This window comes from Hyla sarda, chromosome 5, assembly GCF_029499605.1.
Source record: "Hyla sarda isolate aHylSar1 chromosome 5, aHylSar1.hap1, whole genome shotgun sequence".
Taxonomy (NCBI): domain Eukaryota; kingdom Metazoa; phylum Chordata; class Amphibia; order Anura; family Hylidae; genus Hyla; species Hyla sarda.
In genome coordinates, this window is record NC_079193.1 from 165,853,846 (window position 1) to 165,879,538 (window position 25,693).

The 25,693-nt window shown below is 40.3% G+C and overlaps 1 protein-coding gene across 4 annotated transcripts in view; it reads right to left on the minus strand.

Annotated features, from left to right (window-relative positions):
- Window positions 1-25,693, minus strand: part of DNAJC13 (DnaJ heat shock protein family (Hsp40) member C13) — a 244,401-nt gene that overhangs the window by 13,219 nt on the left and 205,489 nt on the right. For all 4 annotated transcript variants that reach the window (XR_008844053.1, XM_056520651.1, XM_056520650.1 and 1 more), the window contains 11 exons: window positions 23,971-24,062; window positions 23,038-23,137; window positions 22,531-22,605; window positions 21,897-22,009; window positions 19,123-19,292; window positions 6,961-7,003; window positions 5,476-5,649; window positions 4,303-4,482; window positions 4,082-4,222; window positions 2,017-2,160; window positions 1,026-1,125 (listed from right to left, as the gene is read on the minus strand). Coding sequence is in view for 3 of the 4 variants with exons in the window: in XM_056520651.1 (XP_056376626.1) it covers window positions 1,026-1,125; window positions 2,017-2,160; window positions 4,082-4,222; window positions 4,303-4,482; window positions 5,476-5,649; window positions 6,961-7,003; window positions 19,123-19,292; window positions 21,897-22,009; window positions 22,531-22,605; window positions 23,038-23,137; window positions 23,971-24,062 (1,332 nt within the window). In the remaining variant the exon portion in view is untranslated. The remainder of the gene's footprint in view (window positions 1-1,025; window positions 1,126-2,016; window positions 2,161-4,081; window positions 4,223-4,302; window positions 4,483-5,475; window positions 5,650-6,960; window positions 7,004-19,122; window positions 19,293-21,896; window positions 22,010-22,530; window positions 22,606-23,037; window positions 23,138-23,970; window positions 24,063-25,693) is intronic.

Below are 25,693 nucleotides of genomic sequence, written 5' to 3' on the forward strand. Positions count from 1 at the left end.
GTTTAATTTGACTTAAAGGGGTTACCCAGGAATAGAAAAACGTAGCTAATTTCTTTCAAAAACCGCTCCCAGTCTGTCTCCAGGTTGGATGTGATATTACAACTTGGCACCATTCACTTCAATGGTACTGAGCTGCAGAACCACACCCAACCTGGAGACAGACGGGGGCAGGTTTTGAAAGAAATCAGCTCTGTTTTTCTATTCCTGGATAACCCCCTTATTGCATCATTCAAGGCCTATTTATCTTCATGGTAAAACCCCCTTAAGCTGGACATATACATTAGATCATGTTGATAAAGCCTATTGAATTCAGCAGGACCAGCTAAACATTATAATGTGTATAAGGGTATCCTGACTCTCCCCTGATGGAAGATGTCTGGTTATAGAAAGATCATGCAGTTAGATTTCAACAACACCCCATCCTTTTGCTCTAAAGGGAGATAAGCCACCACAATATGTCTGGTTGTGACTTTCTTTTCCTCTCCCAATTTAGAACACGGGCAAGCTTGTAAAAGGGAATTAAAAAAAATATCTGTCAGACGAGTGTTCAGCTGGCAGCTATAGAAGGTGTATTTCCAGCATTAAAATACACAATACAGCACTGTATCTTATTGGGTATCATGGGATTGTAAGGTTGAAGTTAGAGTAGCAGGACGTCATGCTTTAAAAGATTATGTAGCAGGCAACAGCAGTAAGGAAAGCATTCTTGCTGAGCTGTACTCCACTTCATGGTATACCACTTGTTAAGCCTATATTATTAAGTATTTTACCTGTATATTGGTCATTAAAAACCAAGAGCAGAGCCCGCCCATTAATAAAAATAGAATTTTTATTTTTTTCGTGCCAAGCGGAAGGGAGGAATGGGGGTAAAAACGTATATAATTATGATAATGGATGTGAAAATTATGATATATCAATTGCACTGTATTGACAAAGGTAAGCTAGATTTTATGTAGATTAGTATTCAATAAAAAAGTTTTCATTTCCTAGTGAATGAGATAGAAAATACAAACAAAACCACTTACCAGTGAGGTATCCTGCTGTCTGTGATTCAGAAATGAACAAGTCATGTTTCTGATCTTTAAAGGCACTCCATACAGAGGATCGGGACAAAATTTCATTTACCTGAAATGCACATAGCCATTAACAGTTATTTTAAAATTAAAATGGGATCTTTGGTCACTCTAGTGTATTCTTTGTGTACCATGTCAATTGCCCACGTAGGGGGAGAGAACCAGGATTATAATATGGGTTTGAGTGACTGTAGTAAAAGAATGAGGGGGATTACCTTAAAGGGGTATTCCAGGAAAAAAAAAAAAAAAAAAAAAAAAATATATATATATATATATATATATATATATATATATATATATATATATATATATATATATATATATATATATATATATATATATATATATATATTATATATATCTCAACTGGCTCCAGAAAGTTAAACAGATTTGTAAATTACTTCTATTAAAAAATCTTAATCCTTCCAATAATTATCAGCTGCTGAAGTTGAGTTGTTCTTTTCTGTCTGGCAACAGTGCTCTCTGCTGATATCTTTGCTTGTCTCGGGAACTGCACAGAGTAGAAGAAGTTTGCTTTGATGATTTGCTTCTATTCTAGACAGTTCCCGAGACAGGTGTCATCAGAGAGCACTTAAACAGAAAAGAACAAATCAACTTCAGCGGTTCATAAGTATTGAAAGCATTGAGATTTTTTTTTTTTTTATAGAAGTAATTTACAAATCTGTTTAACTATCTGGAGCCAGTTGATATATAGAAAAAGTTTTTTCCTGGATAACCCCTTTAATAATCAGAGGGGCTACAAGGCACCATATGTCAGGAAAGGGTGGGGGAGCATAGGGGTGTTCGTGGACATCGACATGCTACAAAAAGGTATGTGATCAGTCCCCCTAAGCTATACAAAGAATACATTAATTTTTTCACACTGACCACAGGTCATCTTTAAGTAGGCACATACACTACAATAACGTTGGGGATTTCTCACCTGTTCACCATACTGCAGGCTACGAGTCATGGATTTCAGAGCCTTAACTATCTGAGCCTTTGTGGCTGCAGGACTTTCTAGGTTCTCAAGGCCTTGACCTTCAAGCAACCTTAGCAAATATGGAACCAGATCTGCTTTCAATGCCTGTAAAATATATCAATAAAAACTGATCAATTTTGGGGGTATTTATTTATTTTATGTACCTCGGCAGAAAAAAATATATAGTTAATTATATATCCCCAAGCAAATCTATAATACCTCTGCTTGTGTCCAATAAAAAGTGCAAGTATTATGACAGCTGAGGCAAAGCCAATGACTTGACATCATGCTGTAGGTAGTGTTTACATCAGTTATCGTGCTTATAAAACTCTAAAACTCTAAGCATCGACAGAACCATGATGTAACAATACATTTTACTTTAAGGAATTTTTTTTTTTTGCAGCATAGCTATTCATTTTATGACTTATAAACCCCTGGTTTGTGGTGAACAGATTAATGACTCTATATTCAATTTTAACATACATTATACAAGGGCTCAAGCTGATCTATTGATGTCAGAGGGGACTAGAAAGGCCCATCATTATCATGCTGTAAACAGGTATGTGATCTGCCCCCCCCCCCCCCCCCCTCCAAGGCTATCTACTGGTTACTGTAGTTGATTTTATTCAGAGTGACCACATGTCCTCTGAGTCTCCTCCATATTTTTAATGGATCGTTCTTTAAAGCCCTACTTGCTAGACACCTCCCAAACATCCTCAAGTGACTACATCTAGCTCTCAGTGTTCATGAGAAGATCCAGAGGAGACACTCCCTATAGAGCACGGGAACAGAAGCGCCCACGATAACATTCTGTGCACTCCCAACCATCAGAACTTTGTATGTGCCTTGATGGCTCAAGAAGAACAGACTGCCAAAAGGCAGCTGGACATTTCTGATCTGATCATAGATTTCAGCAAAGGGTAAAATAAAATGAGCACCCTTTATTGGCTGCTCATATTTATCTTTTACATCATAGAGAAGACAAGAGGCATACTGTGCAGCAGGAGGCATAGGTTAGCACTAAGAATGCACAGTGTGGCTGGCACTGCTATAAGGGACGTTGGCTGTTAACTTTATGGAGGAAACTGTACGATTGTACTTTGAGTTCAATTTTAAGCAACCTAAATGAGCAATCCAAATAAAACTGGTAAGAGTCTAAGACTAGTAGAGTCTAAGATTATATGCACAGTGTTTTGAGCCTTATTTTGGCCAGGAGTGCAACCAACTCGGAGAAAAACTATAATGTAAAAATGTGCAACTTTTTCTGTATTTTGGACCCACTCATGGTTTTAGGAAAAAAAATTAAACTAAACTAAATTAAACTAAAAAAAATTAAACTAAACTAAATTAAACTAAACTACAATAAGGCTCAAAATATTGTAAATTCATATAGCCCAAGACTGAGTTTCTCTTTGGTTTTCTCTCAATCTGTGTCATGCTCCAACCCTTAAAACGGACGACTTTTTGTGGCGTGAAAAATGCTAATGGTAACAAAGAAATATAAAACACTACAATGTTTTCTTTTGCATATTTGGGTCAAACACACTTTGTGACATTTTTCTCCTATATACCTGAAAAGCTTTTTTTCAGCTTGGAAAAAAAAAAAAAAAAAAAAAAACTAGACAAATCAAAAATAAATGAAGATAATTTTTAAATTTTTTTTTTTTGGGGGGGGGTTTGGTAATAAAAACAAACAATTAAAACACACACAAAAGGCATTTGTGAATGAGGTCTCAAAGAGGTATACTTATTGCCTATCCACAGGTTTAGAAAGGTAGACGTGAGGTGGCTTCTCATGCTTTATCGTAGTCTATAGGAGTTGTAAAATACTTCCAGTAACTACAGTGGAGAAAACTACATACAAGTGTGCGCCCCCCCTATTGCCACTTCTGTAGAGTGCTATACAGAGTACGCTCAATCTGTCCACCTGATTAAGTATTAGTTTGTTTGGCACAAATCCTTCTAACACTATGTAACATGCATACAAAATCACCCAGTAAAAGGGAAAAAACTTAGAACAACTCACTTGTGCCACCAACTCTGTTTGCTCCTTCTGGAACATCCTATTGAGGGCTTCACATGCTATACCAATCATATCAGAGCGCTTTTTCATCCCACTCATGAAGGGTCCAATTGTTTCCAGCGAAGCCATTGCACGAACACATAACTGAGATAAGACATGGAAATTTCATTAACTAGAGGTCATGACACTTGGCATGCAGAATCCACTCACAAATAATACCGCACCTCATTATCAGTCATGGTGTGAATGACCCGTATTGCACACTTTGGAACGGCATTGTTCTTGTGGTTCAGGGCCTGAAGAATCTTAGGCAGGTGTCCCAAAGGTGGAACCTGGTCCAATAACTGAGACTGAGCGTTGAACAGACATACTGTTGCTGTAGTTACGGTTTCTAAAGTTTCACCCTATAAGACCAATACAAGGTTTTGGAACTTTTGTTTAACATGATAATATGATATATAAAGCTAACTCTACATTTATACTTAAGCCCTTAAGACTTTTTCTACTCAATTTCTTTTGACAAACTGCATAAGTGCGTGTTTTTTTGCAGGAGTTGTACTTTTAAAGGCACAGTATTTCACACTGAAAAAGCCAGTTGAACAACTGCCCCCCCCCCCTTACCTGCTTGGACATATACTAGTCCTGCTGTGTCCATGCATCATCACCTACATCATGGACACACTTCCTTGATTGACAGCAGTGAGCGCAGGGCTCACAGCTAGAGGAAAAATCCTCCCCCTGTCAGCTTGTGTCCCGCTACTGTCAGTGAGGACAAGCTGGGAGTTGTAGTTTTGCTACTGAGGGAGGGGGCGGAGACCTGCACAGTGAGGCCACGCCCCCTCCCTTTGGGAGGAATTCAGACTAGTGTGCTAAATTAAAAGTGTAATAAAAAAATAAATAAAGGTCTAATAAAAATTAGATGTACATGGTCAGGATTAGGCACTGAGTGATATATTTAAAAAAAATTGTGTTTGATCTGACGGGTATGCTTTTTCTAGGTGAATCTCAGCTAAATAGTCAAGACCAAATTTGCAGACCTGGGGTTTTTGTCAAGACGCTCTCTGCCATGGAAATATATCTAATTGCATTGCAGGGTGCTGATGGCCTCCATCTAAGGAGTTAAATGATTAGGACCAGAGGTAACTTTGATGCCCGCCACAGCATCTGTGCTTGTTCCACCCTGTAGACATGGCACTGTGGCCTATTAATGTCAGAATACCACAAATAAGATATGTTATCAATGAATGATCCACAGGGATCAGACTGGTTGGACCACCATCAATGTTTAGGTAGGTGTTACCCACAGCTCCACAAATATGAAGATAGATGCCTGAGGATAATGATGCTCTGGAGTAATACTATTACTGAAACTGATAATCCTCTCTCTAAGAGCTTACATGAGCATTATTTTTTTCCAGAAGTTCAGTAAACTTTTCCAGTAGAGCAACAAGGAATTCTCTTGGCTTCCGTAGAACCCAAGCAGGTTGAGCGATAAATATTCTTAGGAAAACACCACCAACTGATAATTCTCCGTGTGCCTCTCCAAATGCGATACTGAAATCATCTGGCAACTAGAAAACAGCAAAATCATTTATAAATGTTTTGAAATGGCAAAATAGATGAAAACAAACAAAAAAAAATTATAAATTGAAAAGAAACATGCAAGTTTAAAAAAAAAGAGAATGTCACCAAGCTTATGCTGCTCTATAGGAGGACAGCATCCTGTGATATTAGCAATGTGTCTCTTATCTGTGAATATGCTGTAGTATTGTTAAAATAAATAAATCACAGATTAAACGTTTGCAAACATTATGGTTTACTAGCCCTAACTTTTCATTTATTGTGCTACCAATATCATTTTTGCTGTATTTTCTTTATTATCTGTTTCATAGAAAATGGTATAGTTTTTTATTATTTAAAATGGCAACTTCACACTAAATAAAGTTATTGAAATGGATTCCCTAAGTGGGTTAGATATTAAATATGTAAGGTCTTGGGTGAAAGAGGCAGCTATGCACAGCCTGTGTGTTTTTATTTTTTTATTGTATCAATCTAAGTTCTGGCATCTTTTTTATTGAATTGCTCACTGTCATCTACAGGATCTCCAGTTACAGAAGAAAACCGCTCCCTGACATTACATAAGCCACTGGCCAAGCTGACCCAGCAGCATCTCCACGTTGCAGGCTTCTCAGTGATCATCAGGATCTGTGGAGGTAGATGCATTGCCACCTCCTCTATACACTACATATGTAGACTGCAAAAGAGAAGACAAAAGAGGTTGCAAGAAGTTTTTATCTTCTTCAGATATCTGTGCTTCGGAAGGCACACTCTGTACATGGGAAGGCCGGCAGGGTCCTCATTTACTTCAATGGCCTGAATGTAGTCAGCTAGTCACTAAGTTTGGGTAATTTTTTCGCAAGTACCGTATATGTGTTTTTACTTGGTCCATAAAGAGCAGAAAACCGAACTTTAAGGTCCATCCAAGTAAACACACACATACATTTGGAAAATGACCTGAATGTTGTCAATAGCCATGTTTAAGTCACTGAAGAATATGGGGCCTGTGTATAGATATGATGGCATCCCTTTTGGCAGGATGCTGATGTATAAGTGCCTGGGAAGTCACAATTGTAATGTGAATACACCCGTACTCCCGTAATGTACATTTACAATGGCACAAGCTTAGAGCCCATGACCATTATAGTTGTTAACAGGATAAAACTACAACATATTCACAGATAAAATAGATGCTGCAGGGTCTTCCTATGCTTCATGCTGCTCTCAGAAAGGGCACCATAAACGCAGTAGTATAAGGTAAAGCTGTTTTTTATTTTGCATATACACCTTGATTTTTTTTTTTTTTTAAACATAGAAAAGCTTACCCTCCAATTTGCATCAGGATTTTCTACCTGCTGCCTAAAGTGCCTAAAAGTTTAAAGAGCAAATTAGTATATGCTCATAGCAATAGACATCATTAGATTTAACAGTTATTACTATATGTCCCAATTACTAGAAATAATTTTCTAGTTATTTACTAGTTATTTTTTCCTTCAGATACCTTCTAGTGTACACAAAGTATTATACATACATGTCTACTAACAAGACACATACAAAACAAAAGATTTGTGACAGTTGAGCCTTAGTTTTTACACAACACTTCAGGCCTCTTCCACTTAGCAGTAGTTTGTATCAACAGCAAGTAAAAGGCAAACACTAGACACTGTAGGCTTAAATGGGCACGGTCAGATACAAAAACTTTTGATAGGTTTTGCAATTGCTTTCATTAGAAAATTTTCAGTATTTCACACTGAAAAAGCCAGTCAAACAACTGCCCCCCTGCCTGCTTGGACACATACTAGTCCTGCTGTGTCCATGCATCATCACCTATGTCATGGACACACTTCCTTGATTGAGGCTCACAGCTAGAGGAAAAGTCCTCCCACTGTCAGCTTGTGTCCCGCTACTGTCAGTGAGGACAAGCTGGGAGTTGTAGTTTTGCTAGGGTTAGGGGAGATGTGAGCAGACAGCATACTGAGGGAGGGGGCGGAGACCTGCACAGTGAGGCCATGCCCCCTCCCTTTGGGAGGAATTCAGACCAGTGAGCTGAATTAAAAGTGTAAAAAAAAATAAAAATAAAATAAAGGTCTAATAAAAATTAGATGTACATGGTCAGGATTAGGTACTGAGTGATATATATATATATCTATATATATATATATATATATATAAAAACCTGTTTGATCTGACGAGTATGCTTTTTCTAGGTAAATCTCAGCTAAATAGTCAAGACCAAATTTGCAACCGCTCAAATTCAATGATGAAGATATATTAAAGCTTGTGAAGAGGAAAAGCAGTCTAGTTGCCCATAGCAACCAATCAGATCACTTCTTTAATTTTTTTAAACGTGACCTGAATAGTTGCTATGGCAGGGATGTGGAAATCCTATAGCCCGACGCCCGGGACAAGTAGTTTTGGGCGCCGGGCAGGTGAATTGTTTATAGATTTAGCCCTGTATCGAGCAGGGAGAGACCGACTTCCCCCTTATTTTTCTTTAATGTCGGTGTGAGGAGCAGGAGCGGATGGAAGTCTACACCTCACACCGGCGCTCAGAGTATATGGAGGGGGCGGCGGCCTCCAGCTGACTGCAGAGACCCCTTATCTCCCCTCCTGGAGGATGGACGGAGCTCAGAAGACACAGCAGGGGGAGAGAGAGGATGTAGACAGCTCTGCACAGCTCCATCCCCCACACACAGCTCTACCCCTCCCCCTCCCCTGCTCTGTCTAGACAGGACGTAATCCACCACGGGGCGGTTGCTTGTTTGTACGGGGAAAACACAGAGCAGGGGGAGAGAGGAGAGGACGGAAATCTCACCTCACACCGGCCGGGACTACAGCTCTGATGTCCACTCATGGCGGCTCAGGTGAGGAGGCAGAGAATACAGGCGACAGGAAGGGTGGCTGTATATGTATGGTGTGAGTGTATGTGTGATGGGGGGGCAGCGGCAAGTGTATGTATAATGTGTGCATATGTATGGTGTATATCAGTGTTTCCCAACCAGGGTGCCTCCAGCTGTTGCAAAAATACAACTCCCAGCATGCCCTGGGCATGCTGGGAGTTGTAGTTTTGCAACAGCTGGAGGCACCCTGGTTGGGAAACACTGGTGGATATGTATGGTGTGAGTGTCTGTGTGTGATGTGTATGTAATGTATAATGTGTGTATAATGTCTAAGTGTGATGTGTATGTAATGTATAATGTGTGTATGATGTCTGTGTGTGATGTGTATGTAATGTATAATGTGTGTATAATGTCTAAGTGTGATGTGTATGTAATGTATGATGTGTGTATGATGTCTGTGTGTGATGTGTATGTAATGTATAATGTGTGTATAATGTCTAAGTGTGATGTGTATGTAATGTATAATGTGTGTATGATGTCTGTGTGTGATGTGTATGTAATGTATAATGTGTGTATGATGTCTGTGTGTGATGTGTATGTAATGTATAATGTGTGTATGATGTCTGTGTGTGATGTGTATGTAATGTATAATGTGTGTATGATGTCTGTGTGTGATGTGTATGTAATGTATAATGTGTGTATAATGTCTAAGTGTGATGTGTATGTAATGTATGATGTGGGGTGGGCAGCGGCAGGTGTATGTATGGTGTATATGTAGGGTGTGAGTGTGTGTGTGTATGTAATGTATGATGTGGGGGGGTAGTGGCGGGGGTGTGTGTGTGTGTATGTATGTATGTATGTATATGGGGGCAGTGGCTGGTGCATGTATGATATGTGTATGCATAAATGTTTTGTATAGGAGCAGACGGGCATTAGGGCAGTTGTGCCATCTAATTTTATTTATTTTTAGTGGCACCCGCACTAAATCGCACCCCCAGAATCCTGCCCCCTTCATACTCACCCGCCAACCAAGAGCCCCACGGATGCACACAAACACGCCCAAACCAAAACTACAACTCCCAGCATGTTACACCATAACTTAAACTGTAGAACTATAAAGTGTAACATGCTGGGAGTTGTAGTTTTGGTTCGGGTCAGCTGCAGAGCTATAGGCTGCATCAGGGCATGCTGGGTGTTGTAGTTACTAACTGTAATTCCCAGTATTCCTTGACATAGACTATGGCTCTGCAGCTGACACAAACCAAAACTACAACTCCCAGCATGTTACACAATAACCTTAACTGTCCTACTATACAGTGCAACATGCTGCAACACCCACACAACCATAGGCTGTATCAGGGCATGCTGGGAGTTGTAGTTATCTAGTAACTAAATGCAACTTCCAGCATTTTCTGACACAAAATGCAGCACATAAACTGGAGAAGCAGAACCCCCCCCCATGCAGTAACATAAGTCCCTATTGAGACTGAAAAAAGTGATTAAAATATTTTAAAAAGTGCGTATATATGTGAATAAGCCCCTTTCCTAATAAAAGTTTCCAATTTTCTTTCAATAAAAATAATGTACAAAAATAAACATAAGTGGTATCGCTGCATGTGGAAATGTCCAGACTATTAAAATATAATGTTAATTAAACCGTACGGTGAACGGTGTAAATGTAAATAATTGTCCAGAATTGTTCATTTTTGGTCACTTCATATGAGAAATTTTTTATGGTGATCAAAAAGTTACATCTAGACTCTTCTGGGCTCAGGTGTAAAAGGAGCTACAGCTCTCCGGCTGCTAATAGCCTGACATACTGCGATCGCCTATTAAACCATTAGATCACCGCTGTCAGCAGTGTCTAAAGGAATCGTATATCCATCCCTGGTGGCCTAGTGGGGGGGGGGGATCAGACTATTTTGGTGGAAATTATTTTATCTGCCAGGACAAGTGGATTTTCTTGAGGGACAAGTAGATTGTGTTCCGCTTTAGTCCCTTGGACAAGTAGTTTTTTTTTTTAATTTCCACACCCCTGTATGGGCAACTGGTCAACTTTTCCTCTACATGGGCAACTGGTCAACTCTATCTCCCCCAATGAGAGGCACAAGTATTCAAATACCTAAAGTGTACCTGTTATTTACAAAAACTTTTTATATATATTGTAGATAACATTATATGTATATTTGTAACATACATTGGTTAAAAAGGTGTATATATTAGTCCCTGCAGCTACTGCTTGTGTGTCTCTGTGACTAGACCAAATACAGGAAGTGTGGGTGGACAAGCAGGGCTCTGTACACCGAGGACAAGCAGGGCTCTGTACACCGAGGACAAGCAGGGCTCTGTACACCGAGGACAAGCAGGGCTCTGTACACCGAGGACAAGCAGGGCTCTGTACACCGAGGACAAGCAGGGCTCTGTACACCGAGGACAAGCAGGGCTCTGTACACCGAGGACAAGCAGGGCTCTGTACACCGAGGACAAGCAGGGCTCTGTACACCGAGGACAAGCAGGGCTCTGTACACCGAGGACAAGCAGGGCTCTGTACACCGAGGACAAGCAGGGCTCTGTACACCGAGGACAAGCAGGGCTCTGTACAACGAGGACAAGCAGGGCTCTGTTCACCGAGGACAAGCAGGGCTCTGTTCACTGAGGACAAGCAGGGCTCTGTACACTGAGGACAAGCAGGACAAGCAAGAAAATTTGTCTGGAATTGTCCGGAGTCGAGGAGTCTGACGAAATTTTGGGTACCTGGAGTCGGCAAACAATGCACCAACTCAGACTAAATTTAGATTGAAAAAAAAAAAAATTTTTTAAAAATAAAAAGCAAGTTTAACCCCTTAAGGACCACGGGTTTTTCCATTTTTGCACTTTCGTTTTTTTCCTCCTCACCTTTTAAAAATCATAACCCTTTCAATTTTGCATTTAAAAATCCATATGATGGCTTATTTTTTGCGCCACCAATTCTACTTTGCAGTGACATCAGTCATTTTACCCAAAGATGTACGGCGAAACGGAAAAAAAAAAATCATTGTGAAACGAAATTGAAGAAAAAACACCATTTTGTAAATTTTGGGGGCTTCCGTTTCTACGTAGTACATTTTTTGGTAAAAATGACACCTTATCTTTATTCTGTAGGTCCATACGATTGAAATGATACCCTACTTATATAGGTTTGATTTTGTCGCACTTCTGTAAAAAATCATAACTACATGCAGAAAAATGTATACGTTTAAAATTGTCATCTTCTGACCCCTATAACTTTTTTATTTTTCCGCATATGGGGCGGTATGAGGGCTCATTTTTTGCATCGTGATCTGAAGTTTTTAGAGATACCATTTTTGTATTGATTGGACTTTTTGATCGCTTTTTTATTTATTTTTCATGATATAAAAAGCGACCAAAAATACGTTATTTTGGACTTTGGAATTTTTTTGCGCGTACGCCATTGACCGTGTGGTTTAATTAATGATACATTTTTATAGTTCGGACATTTACGCACGCAGCGATACCACATATGTTTATATTTATTTTTATTTCCATGTTTTTTTTTTTTTTTTATAGGAAAAGGGAGATGATTTGAACTTTTAATAAGGAAGGGGTTAAATCACATTTATTAACTTTTTTTACACTTTTTTTTGCAGTGTTCTAGCTCCCATAGGGACCTATAACACTGCACACACTGGATTGCCAGCACTGTTCACTGCAAAGCCATAGCTTTGCAATGACCAGCGCTATCGGCGGTCGATTGCTCAAGCCTGAATCTCAGGCTTGGAGCAACGAATCGCCGAGGGGACACGCCGGAGGCAGGTAAGAGGACCTCCACTCGCGTCTCAGCTGATCGGGACACCGCATTTTCAGTGCAGTAGTCCTGATCAGCCCCGCTGAGCAGCTTTCACTTTCGGTTTAGACGCGGCATTCAACTTTGAACGCTGCGTCTTCCGGGGTCATACAGGCCTATTTCTTTGTTTAATGCAGATACAAAAATTTTGGCCAAAGTGCTGGCTGATAGATTGGCCCGGTGTGACCTCGGATCTGATAGGAAAAGATCAGTGTGGATTCAGGCAAGGGTTTAGTATGGCAGATAATATAAGGAGGCTGTTCGCAAATATACAAGAGGTAAAGGAGGGCCACTCCATCCTGTCCCTTGACGCAGTCAAGGCTTTCAACAGAGTGGAGTGGCCCTATTTATGGAAGGTATTAGAAGGCTTTTGATTAGGAGAGAAATTTATAAGATGGATACAAATTTTATATAAAAATCCAATGGCGGGGGTGGGGTAAATGGTGGAGACAGAGGGATTTCTTCTTACTAGAGGAATGAGGCAGGGTTGTCCTCTCTCCCCCTACATTTTCTCCCTGTATATTGAACTACTTGCAATCAAGATCAGGAAAATGAAGGCGATGGAGGGGTTTGGGTGTCGGGGAGAGAGGACAAGATCTCATTGTTTGCGGATGACATTCTGATGTATGTCTCCAACACAAATGATACAATAGACAAAATAATAACAACAGTGGAAAGTTTTGGTAAACTATCAGGTCTCCAGGTAAATTGGGAAAAAACAGTGCTGCTTCCGTTGGAAGGCAGAATAGAGTACAGTAAGTTTAGGGTTCTAAAAGAACAGGAATCCTTTCGATATTTGGGTATTATGATCTCGAAAGATGTAAAAGATTATATAAAATTAAACATAGATCCAGTGCTGCAAAAAATAAGGGCTACATTTAAGATTTGGTGTGGACTCCCACTGAATATGGCGGACAGAATTAGTCTAATAAAAATGATAACCTTACCACAATTGCAATATGTTCTATTAAATAGTCCAATATAGTTGGGGGAGAGAGTTTAAAAAAAATAGAATCCTTGTTGAAAGATTTAATCTGGAAGGGGAGAAGACAGAGGATAAAGTTGCAACACCTAGTTAAGGAAGAGAATAGTGGAGGATTGTCAGTCCCGGATTCTAGAACATATTTATGGGCTGCGCAATTGACTCAATCAGATGCAAAGAAATGGACTATTTGAAAAGAGCAGTCAGGAGCAGGGGGAAAAAAAGTACATGGGAATGGTTAGAAGGAGGACAATTAAGCACTGGGGCAAAGGACAAACTTTATTAGAGTTGGCACAGAAAATATGTGAAAAAATAAAAAATATAGTAGCACAGAAGAGGGCGACACGATATACACCAATATTTGAGAATAAAAAATTGGAAGAAATTACTAAAACACAAACAAAAGAATTTTGTCACAAATATAATATACGATTTGTGGCACAAATATGGGAGGAAAAGGGGTTGAAATCATTTTATAGTTTAAGTAGAGAATATGGAATCCCTGAGAATCAGGGGTTCCGATTTTTTCAGTTAAGACACGCGGTGAAGAAAATAAAAGAAAAAGAGTGGTTGGTGGTACAAGAAGAACCATTAATGAAGGAGGTGATGGGGAAAGAAATTAGAAGGAAAATAACATCTAAAATGTATAAGGAATTGAGGAAGGTACAGGATGGAAGGGTGATTCATAATAGTCAATGGAAATGGGAGAATTAAGTTGGTGGTTTAAGTCAAATAGAATGGGAAAGTATTTGGGGATGGGGTAAAAAAGCAATATTAAATAGAAATCACAGGGTGACACAATTTTTTATAAGTAAGAGATTATATTATGCTCCCAAGCAGTTGGGGAAGATAGCAAAGAATAGACACTATGATTGTCCAAAATGTGGAGAGGAGGAAGCAGATTTTGCCCATATGTATTATAAATGTGCACAGGTTCAAGGGGTGTGGCAAAAAATGATAAAAGAAATCGAAACAAGGTTGAAAATTACAATTTCAGATAATCCCAAAATATGGCTGTTAGGAATGGTGGCTGGAAAAAATAATAGGGCACTGTTGTATAAATTGATGTTTGTAATAAGATTAATGATAGCCAGAAAATGGATGGGTAAAGAAAATGCAGATATAAAGGAATACATGAACACTGTAGCAAATATAATTAATTTGGACAAAAAATGGAGGGTTAAAAAAGTTCCATCAAATATGGGATAGTTGGATTGAAAACCAATAGGTGAAAAAATAAAATTAGTTGAAGTTGTAAGAAAAAAATGTGATTGACAGTTTTTCTCTTCACCGATGCCAGAGGGGGGGGGGGGAAGAGATGAAAAAATGTTAATACTTGAAGGCCTGTGGTCAGCCCGATACCTCTGCTCCTTGATAGGCGGAGTTGTTTTTTTTTTCCCCCTTTCCCTAAATATTGTTTGGACCTCAGTTAAAGTAAGCATTGAATTTGTTGACCCTCTCTCTCCCTCGGGGGGGTGGGGGGTGGGGGGTGGGGTGGAGAATGGAGGGGAGTTTCCCCCCCCCCCCCCCTACTACTTCCTTCTCTCCTTTGTTGTTAAATTGGGAGAAAGCAGTGTGAAATGAAGAAATAAATAACCTCATAAACCTCAACACCTGAAATGCCTCGCTACCCCGGAAGACCATGGTGAGTAAAATACCACCTTGGGAGGTTGGGGGGTAGTCGGGGGAGAGAAGGGGGGAAAAAAAAAAAAGAGGTAAGGTAAGAGGAAAGGAAAAGAGAAAGAAAATATAACAAAAGGAAAGGTTGTATGGTGTGGTGTGTTTTTTTCCCTTTCCCTTTCTTTCTTTCTCTCCCCCTTCTCTCTCGCTCTTCTATTTTGCGTTCTCCCCTCCCCACCCCTTGATCGGGTACCCCTTGGGAGGAGATGGTATGGCGGTGTTAAAATCCGCTTGCTGTTGAATTAATTTAGTTTCCTCTACTGATGTTAACATTTAGAAATAAGGGAGGGAGGGGTTAATGAAAAGGTACATATAGAAGTCATGAATAGGAATGAGGAGGGGTGGGGGGGGAGGAGAGGGAGGTGATGAGAGGGACTGCAGGCCTCAAGTAGTAAGGAAAAAGGAAGATGATGTAATGGGAAGGGGTAAAAAGAAAACTAATGGATATGATTTGATGGATTGTCGAACGAAACTCTCGGTGGAGAGTTGGTTTTACGCAAAATTGTAAAATGAAATGTTAATAAAAGTGTTTAAAAAAAACAAAAACAAAACGCTGTGTCTAAAGGGTTAATAGCGCACGGCACCGCGATCGCTGCCGTGCGCTATTAGCCCCGGGTCCCGGCATCAGATACATGCCGGGACCGACCCGATATGACGCAGGGTCACCACGTGACCCCGCGTTCTATCGCGTGAGCCGGCCATGGATGTAGGGGGTTGGTCGTTAAGGGGTTAAACCCCTTGGTCATTAAGGGGTTAAATGTCCCAATTCACAAAAAGTTATAATTAATGACTTCTCTACTTTAAGAATAAAGACCAATGCATGCAGTGCCTCACATAACCGCAAAAGAACACGTTAAGTGACCGTGAAGAAGCATGCTTTTTCATGTGCTTCACTATATGGCACGCAACGCACAATTAGGAGCAGCAATACTTCTACTTTCCATAGTGTTGTGTTCTGCGGTTACAGGGAACCCATGTGAAGGGAATGGAGGGTCAATAATTCAAGACTGAAGCTATAAACCATTGGAAAAACTGCTGTCATTCAGCTAAGGCTATAAAAACTTGTAAACTCTATTGTTAGCTTAAACTTTAAACATGACTATGGGATTCTACTAGAGAAATCATGTTTTATAATAAATTCCCCTTCCTGGATCCTCCCACTGCCCTATCTTCAGCAGCAGATCAGCACACAAACTGTTCAATACAGTAGACTTTTGGCTTCCCAGCCAGTAGTCCTGCGGTAATGACATGTATGTTGCCTTTCTTTCCTGCAAGGAATGTATAAAATACATTTGCATATTAATACAGAGTCGTCTGAAGTACAAAAAACTGCGGAGTTGGAGTCGGAACATTTATCTACCGATTCCACAGCCCTGGTGTTTACAAAGCCCCCGTGGTGCCAGAACAGTGGACCCCTCCCCCCCCACATGTGACCCCATTTTGGAAACCACACCCCTCACGTAATGTAATAAGGGGTACAGTGAGCATTTACACCCCACAGGTGTCTGACAGATTTTTGGAACAGTGGTCCGTGAAAATGAAAAATTTTATTTTTCATTTGCACAGCCCACTGTTCCAAAGATCTGTCAAACGCCAGTGGGGTGTAAATGCTCACTGAACGCCTTATTAAATTCTATGAGGGGTGTAGTTTCCAAAATGGTGTCACAAGTGGGGGTCCACTGTTCTGGCACCACGGGGGTCTTTGTAAACGCACATGGCCCCGACTTCTATTCCAACCAAATTCTCTCTCCAAAAGCCCAATGACGCTCTTTCTCTTCTGAGCATTGTAGTACGCTTGCAGTGCACTTGACTTCCACACATGGGGTATTTCTATACTCAGAAGAAATGGGGTTACAAATTTTGGGGAGCATTTTCTCCTATTACCCCTTGGAAAAATGTAAAATGGTTAGAAAAACCAGCATTTTAGTGGAAAACATTTTTTTTTTCATTTACACATCCGACTTTAATGAAAAGTCATCAAACACCTTGAGGGGTGTTGTTTCCAAAATAGTATGCCATGTGGTTTTTTTTTTCTTTTGCTGTTCTGGCACCATAGGGGCTTCCTAAATGCAACATGCCCCCCAAAAACCATTTCAGCAAAATTTTCTTTCCAAAAGCCAAATCTGACTCTCTTCTGAGCATTGTAGTGCGCCCGGAGTGCACTTGATGCCCACACATGGGGTATTTCCATGCTCAGAAGAGATGGAGTTACAAATTTTGGGGAGCATTTTCTCCTATTATCCCTTGTAAAAATGTAAACTTCTGATCCTAGAAGTGCACCCACAGAGCACTTGACATACACATATGAGGTATTTCCTTACTCGAGAGAAATTGGGTTACAAATTTTAGGAAGATTTCTCTCCTTTTACCTCTTGTAAAAATTCAAAAACTGGGTCTACAAGAACATGTGAGTGTAAAAAACAAAGATTTAGAATTTTCTCCTTCACTTTGCTGCTATTCCTGTGAAACACCTAAAAGGGTTAACACACTTACTGAATGTCATTTTGAATACTTTGAGGGGTGCAGTTTTTATGATGGGGTCATTTATGACCCTCAAATCCACTTCAAAACTGAACTGGTCCCTGAAAAAATCAGATTTTGAAAATGTTGTGAAAAATTGGAAAATTGCTGATATACTTTGAAGCCCTCTAATGTCTTACAAAAGTAAAAACATGTCAACTTTATGATGAAAATCATAGACAGTAGACATATTGTATATGTGAATCAATATATCATTTATTTGAGATGTCTATTTTCCTTATAAGCAGAGAGCTTCAAAGTAAAAACATTTTTCATCAAAAGAAATGATGCAAGTATCGACAAAATTTTACTACTCACATAAAGTAGAATATGCCACGAAAAAACTATCTCGGAATCAGAATGAAAAGTTAAAGCATCCCAGAGTTATTAATGCTTAGGCTCCTTTAACACTATGAATTTCTCTGTTTACAAACTTCCGTCACATGTTTTGTCACTACAGCTGCAAAACCCGGCAGTTACAAAACCCGACGGCCGTGACTAAATTGCATTGCAGCCTATGGGGTTTTGTAACTGCCCGTTTGCACCCGTATATGCCCGTAATTTATTACGGGCGTTATACAGTGACGGGACATTGTGGTGGAAAAATTACTGCATGCAGTAATTTTTCCGCCACGATGTCCCGTCACTGTATAACGCCCGTAATAAATTACGGGCATATACGGGTGCAAACGGGCAGTTACAAAACCCCATAGGCTGCAATGCAATTTAGTCACGGCCGTCAGGGGTTTTGTAACGGCCGGGTCTTGCAGCTGTAGTGACGGAACATGTGACGGAAGTTTGTAAACTGAGAAATTCATAGTGTGAAAGGAGCCTTAAAGTGACAGTGGTCAGATGTGCAAAAAATGCTCGTGTCCTTAAGGTGAAAATGGTCTGGGTCCTTAAAGGAGAACTCCAGAGTATAAAAATTGCCGGTGGTCAGAGAGTCTTACTGCACTCAGCCAATCACCAGCCGCAGTGAAGTCCCGACTCGGCCGGCGATAGGCTGAGCGGCAGTGTGATGTTTTCGGCCCCAGCAGCAAGTGCCGGTGTAGTGAAGAATTTTGTGTCCTGAACCGTTCTCACACTGCCGCTCAGCCTATCGCCGGCCGAGTCGGACTTCGCTGCGGCTGGTGATTGGCTGAACGCAGTATGATTCTCCAACCACCGGCAACCAGGAAGTGGATCGCGGCGGAGACCAGAGCCCCGGGGGAGCGGAGGAAGGTATGTACATCTTAATTTTTTTACTGCCAGCAGTATGGGCGACAATTTTTATACTCTGTAGTTCTCCTTCAAGGGGGTTAAAAAGCAAATTATTTGTAGATCCTACAGTTCTGATCTTCCTTTGTATAGCGTATTAAAGGAATACTGTAGTGGTATATAACTTATCCCAATCTCCTGTACGGGGCCGTAGCAGTCCGCAGGAAGGGGGACGTTCAATAGAAACAAGATGGTTGTCAATAGAAACAAGCTAGTTGACACACACATACCTTACAACTTAGATGGGCTGCTATAATGCAGGAAAAAAAAAAACAGCCTTTTCTATATGCATTTACCGCAATGTCACAGAACTATTACATAATAGTAAACTGATCTATAAACAACTTTTTATGTTTCTACTTACTCCAGCATCATTTCACGGACTGTGGTTGACACTTTTTCTCTGGAGTTATCATTCCAAATTAATTCTGGATTTTCATGGGTTCCTTCAAATATATGAACAGCAGCTTCAGCATTGTCCCTCATAGCGTCCATGAATACCCCTGGCAGGAACTTCATAAGTGCAATTCTGACCTAAAGGTTTGAAAAAAGATTGGTATTATCCCATTGTTTCACTAATAATTTAGGATACCGCAGTGGATAAAATTGTGGAAATTTTTTTAAACTTACATGACTATATTATGTATTATATTATGCAAATTACTATATATATATATATATATATATATATATATATATATATATATATATATATATATATACTGAAAGTGATTTTAAACTGAATGCATAACCTTGATATTTTTTTACTGATTAGAGCCAATTGAAGATTTTTTATTTTCATTTGTAGTACATGACTATTTCATTTTTACTACATTACATATATCCTATAATATAGATAGTAGGATGGAAAATTTGAAAAATCATGTCCATAAATCCTTAAACATAAAAAAAAAAAAAAAAAAAAAAAAAATACAGGTTATTTTCTGGTGACATTTCCTATAATTCTGAACTCAATACAAAAACAGAACTCAAATATCTGCAGTGCAAAAGGTATGCTGCAAATGCTGCCATCCTGAGCAATCTACACTATAGGAATCCTTTTATTGGTTCAGGATTTTTCAAACTGTGCGATACATTTTGTATTAGACACATACAAAAAAAGGAGGATTACCGAATTATGTGAATGTGGTCTTTCCTATAGGGTAACTGCAAGGCAAGCTGGTGTGATGGAACAGCAAAAAATGTTTTAGCTGGCTTATGACAGACTGTTATTGGCTAGAAAAAATAGTTACATATCTTTCATCGGCAAACAATTGTACTGGCCAATAAGGTCTAACGTGTGGCTGTTTCTGTATAATGATCTTTTATCATATGCCGTATATACTCGAGTATAAGCCGACCCGAGTAAGCCGAGACCCCTAATTTCAACCCAAAATCCCAGGAAAAGTTATTGACTCGAGTATAAGCCTAGGGTGGGAAATACATCATCCCCCCCTGTCATCATCCAGACCCGTCATTAACATCCTCATCATCACCGCCTGTCATCATCCAGACCCTCATCATCATCACCTGTCATCATCCCCTTGTCATCATCCCACACATCCCCCCCTTCATCATCCCCTTGTCATCATCCCACACATCCCCCTTCATCATCCCCTTGTCATCATCCCACACATCATCCCCCACCCCCCTTCATCATCCCCTTGTAATCATCCCACACACCCCCCTTCATCATCCCACCCCCCCCTTCATCATCCTCTTCTCATCATCCGCCCTCAGTGGTCTTCAACCTGCGGACCTCCAGAGGTTTCAAAACTACAACTCCCAGCAAGCCCGGGCAGCCATCGGCTGTCCGGGCTTGCTGGGAGTTGTAGTTTTGAAACCTCCGGAGGTCCGCAGGTTGAAGACCACTGCGGCCTTCAACATCATCCAGCCCCCTCTCACCCCCCTTTAGTTCTGAGTACTCACCTTTGCTCGGCGCTGGTCCGGTCCTGCAGGACTGTCCGGAGAGGAGGTGGTCCGGTGGGATAGTGGTTCCGGGCTGCTATCTTCACCGGGGGCGCCTCTTCTCCGCGCTTCCGGCCCGGAATAGAGGCGTTGCCTTGACAATGACGCAGAAGTACGTTGGCAATGAACGCACCTCTGCGTCGTTGTCAAGGCAACGTGACTATTCTGAGGCCGGGCCCGAAGCGCTTAGAAGAGGCCTCCTCGGTGAAGATAGCAGCCCGGAACCACTATCCCACCGGACCACCTCCTCTCCCGACAGCCCTGCAGCAGCGGACCAGCGCCGAGCAGAGGTGAGTACTGTACAGAACTAAAGGGGGGTGAGAGGGGGCTGGATGATGTCGAAGGCCGCAGTGGTCTTCAACCTGCGGACCTCCGGAGGTTTCAAAACTACAACTCCAAGCAAGCCCGGACAGCCGATGGCTGCGCGGGCTTGCTGGGAGTTGTAGTTTTGAAACCTCTAGAGGTCCGCAGGTTGAAGACCACTGCGGGTGGAGAGTTCACTCGAGTATAAGCCGAGGGGGGTGTTTTCAGCACGAAAAATCGTGCCGAAAAACTCGGCTTATACTCGAGTATATACGGTAATTGTTATTCCAATTGCTGTTTAAACATTAGAATGGCAAAAAAAAAAGCCATCTCAATGTACAGAAGTGCTACAAATAACTACTGTAGGCAAAAGAACACATAAAAAGTACAGAACATTAGTGGAAGAAAGTGATTTTAAATGATGAGTGAAAGACATCCATATCTTGTAGCGATAGGTGAAAATATGTGATGTCGAGTGGGAGAAGGGCTACATCCTGATTGCATTGAGGAAATGCAGAGAACCCAAAAAGTGTTATGATTTGGGCATTAATATTAGCATATTGTGTTGCATGCCTTTATGTAATAGACAATGGAATGCTGAAAGAAAGAAAATTGTATGAAGCCATATTAGAAAAAGAACTAACTTCCCTGAGGCACCATATTGAACAGCATTGTACAATCAAGGTGTCCATGACATAAAAGACTATTTTCAGCAGTCATGTGCCATATACACTATAGAAAACAAGTTTTCCGTTTGTGTGTTGAAACACTCTCATTCAGTAAAACATCCCATGCAAAGTTGCAAGATTTGAAATGTTATGAATTTACATTAATAATCCATCTGGGATGTTGAGAAAACCAACTTACCTTAGGGCCAACAAGTTTGTCAGTTGTCATCTTGGCAAACAGCTCTGCTGTTTGTGTTCGGACTTGGGGGTGAGTTGAATTACAAAACATATCCAGTAGGTAAATTAAAGCTCCTTAAGAGGGAGGCAAAAAAAAATTATTAAAACTAAATAAATGGGAGAATGATGCCTTCAACCTTCACTAGCTTGTGAGTCAATTACAGAAATGACAGATGGCACTGTGCCACAGTGCATATAGAATGAAAAAGAGTCTATTAATGGGAATCTTATCAGGGTCACCCGCACTTACATGTTGGTACAGACGTATAGTGTGGGTGATACCGATTAAAATCACACCTACCACTCATTGTTCTGTGCCTCCGGTCTTTGGTATATGCAAATGTGGAACTTAGTGCACGGGGGCATTCGCAAGCCCCTGGTGCACAGTGATGTTAGGACTGGATCTTGTTTGATCTTACCACAGTATTTACTTGCATCAATTTCATATGGTTTTGACCCTAATGGCATGTTTCAGTAATGCTTTTAGAGCGTCTACCAGCTCAGAAGCCACAGGTGGATGTTGAGCAACTGGTTGGATAATAAATTCTTAGGTTACATAAAATGACGATAGATAATAAACGATATCTTCCACATACCTTTGGCCATGGCCTCCTTTATGATTTTAGTATTGGATGTTAAGGCATACAAGGTGGCAAGAACAAGCTGTCGACCTGAAAATAGATCACAAGTTAAATATAATGGGGATCTGTAGTGCACTTACCCTTTTCTTTAACCTAAATACATATATAATAAACCTTGCAAGCACATTTTATATACTTTTTTTTCTGACTGTTTCATAATACGGAACATTTAATATCCCTACTCCCATTAGCTCTTACTGATGTCATAAAAGGGGAAATACACTTAGGGTATATCCACACATACAGTATTCTGTGCAGATTTGAGGCGCAGGATTTAAAGTGGTGTTCAGTCATTTAATTTAGATTGAAATCTGCAGCAGAAAATCCTGCACATCAAATCTGCGCAGAATACTGTACATTTAAATACACCATTAATATGGTTTTCTTGCAATTTTTGGGGAGCATATAACTCATAGGCTGAACCTATCTTTAAAACATTCTGAAAAGGAATACTAAACTTACTTGTTGGCAATGAATGCAAGAGTGATAATAAGCTAGAGAGAACCATGGATTCTGCAATGTTATTAACACATTCCTGGTTACTGGTAACAATGTTGACTACCTGTAAAGTAAAACCGAGAGGTAGAAAAAAAAGTAGAATGATATAAACGTTTAAATAAACAGGGATAAACAAAGCAGAAAAGAAGCACCCCTAACAAAACATTTATCCTCTATCTTGTTACCAAACTGCATCATGTAACTAGAAATGCAGTTATTTTGTTTACAAATGCCCTTATTTTGCAGATATGTGCTCAGTTATGGTCCCTGGTTGTACCACATGATCAGCATTTGAGTTTATACTATTGTATGGAGTGGCATAGTCTAGTATGCTATTCTATACAAGAATAAAAGGAAAAAAATGTAAAAAATGTATATCATATACTGATCTTGCGGTCAAAAGGACACTGCTTTGGCCTTTGCTGGGTAAATGGAGCCCTAGGGGTGCATTTGCTGACAAAGTCACTTTAATCAGGTTATTGTCATCATAAATAAACTGTTGACAGACACGTTGTCCACACACATCAAAAGTTTTGATTGGATCGGGTCTCGCTCCTGAGTTATCAGTTGGGAAAGCAAGCAGCAGCATATACCACTCACTCCCCAGCCATCAGATCTGACCTGCCTTTCCGTACAAGTCTGCGTAATGACTTTTACATAAAAAAAACAGGTTGCATCTGCCGGGAAGTGAGCAGCACGCTGCCGCTCGCTTTCATGGCTGATAGCTAGAGATCGCACCAGGTCTCAGGAATGAAACTTTTTTCTTTTTAATAATGACAGTAACCCTTTTAAACAGTAAGTTCTCTAGGGTTTCTTTGCAGAAAAATCTGCTGAAATAGCTTTAGATTCAGAGACACAAACTGTACATAGGAATACTTTTCCAAATTGAGAAATTACCTCCAAAGCAAGCTGCTGAACTTTCCCTGCTCCATGGACTCGCAGCAATGAAAATATCAATTTGAAATGGCCAATACATTCTGTCTCAGACCCTAGAGTAGAATAATAATAATTTTTTTATAAGTTTATCATGCATGTACATTTTATGATCTAAAGAGGTCTTTTGAAATATGAACAATACATATGGTACACAAATGACAAAAAATTACTAACAATAGTGCAACTTAAAGAGTACCTGTCGCCAAACTAAACTTTTTATATACTGTTCCTTATGGAATTATAAGACACTTTGCTATTTACTTGCTGTTAAAATTCTCAACCTTTATATGTTTTAATTGTGATTGAAAAAACGGCCACTAGGTGGCTCTGTTCTATTTCCTGCCACAAGTCAAACAGTTAGTTTGGCCTCCACCCAGACTTGCAGAAGTCCAAACTCAGGAAGTGCATGCAGAGCATGGTGAGGCACATGTCTCAGGCTTCAGTGACGCCGCACCTGCTTGGGAACACCCACTTTCTCCTGCCGGGAGCTCAGACATTGTGAGCAAAGTGAAAGGTATGATAGAGAGCTTTTTAGAAATCAGAAATTATTTAAGGGCAGGAGGGGTGTCAGGAGTAGTTTGGAAATATAATCTGAGTTAGTTTAGAAAATATGGTTTGATGACAGATACTCTAAGAAAACCATTTACTTTATAGTTTTCATTAAATGTTATTTGATATTAATATTTTCATAATAATTAACAATGTCCCGATACGGAAACTGGTATTGGTAACAATACCAGTAATTGTGCAAACGTCCCTGATACCTAATTTGACACCAGTTGGGACTCCAGCCGGCAGGCATACTCCAATGCTCCTTACCGTCCCAGATCCGGCAGGACATTCCTGCTATTGAGCTGTCTCGGAATGGCACCCACATTTTCCGCATTTAACTGTAAATGCCTCCAAATGAGGCACTTACAGTTAAATGTGACACTCAGTGAAAAGCTTGACAGGGTGAAGAGCCACTGTCAATCACTCGTGTCCACTGACTGCATTTAGCCAGCAAACACAAGTGGCTAAACAATTCCTCTGGTTTCCTGCACACGAGTGCCGTCATCAGATGCCGGAGCGCAGAGGAAGAGGAAAGAATAGAAGAGGCTGTGCTGAGGTGCAGGAGCTGACGGGGGGAAGAAGACCAGCAGGAGGTAAGTATGTGTGTGTGTGGGGGGGGGGGGGGGGGGGGGGGTTTGGTAGTTATGGGTTTATGAGCTGTTGCCTACTATAAGAGAACTGCTAATTATTATGGGCAGAATCTGCTGCCTACCTAATGTGGGGGCTACCTACTATCTACATAGCTTGTATGAGGGTTTTTATACAGGGGACAGCTATCTGGGGGATTTACTTTTACATTTACTAGGAGCCCTTCCCTTAATAAAAACTGAAAATGTCCCCTTTTTCCCAGTAAAAAAAAATAAAAATAAAAAAAACTGTCACATGACACTTAAAAAAAAATGAAAATAAAGTATTGTAATTGGTATCGGCGAGTACCAAAGGTTTTGGTACACAAACTTAAAAAATGGTATTGGTACAACCCCGCTAATTATGATGAAAAGAGTCATTCCTATGTAGGCAGTTAATAAAATGCCTGTGTAATATTAACTACTTTCTCTGCACTGTACAGATACAATTATTCCATGGCCTGAGAAAGCCGATCTGCTCACAGTAGTATATGAGATCAGGTGTG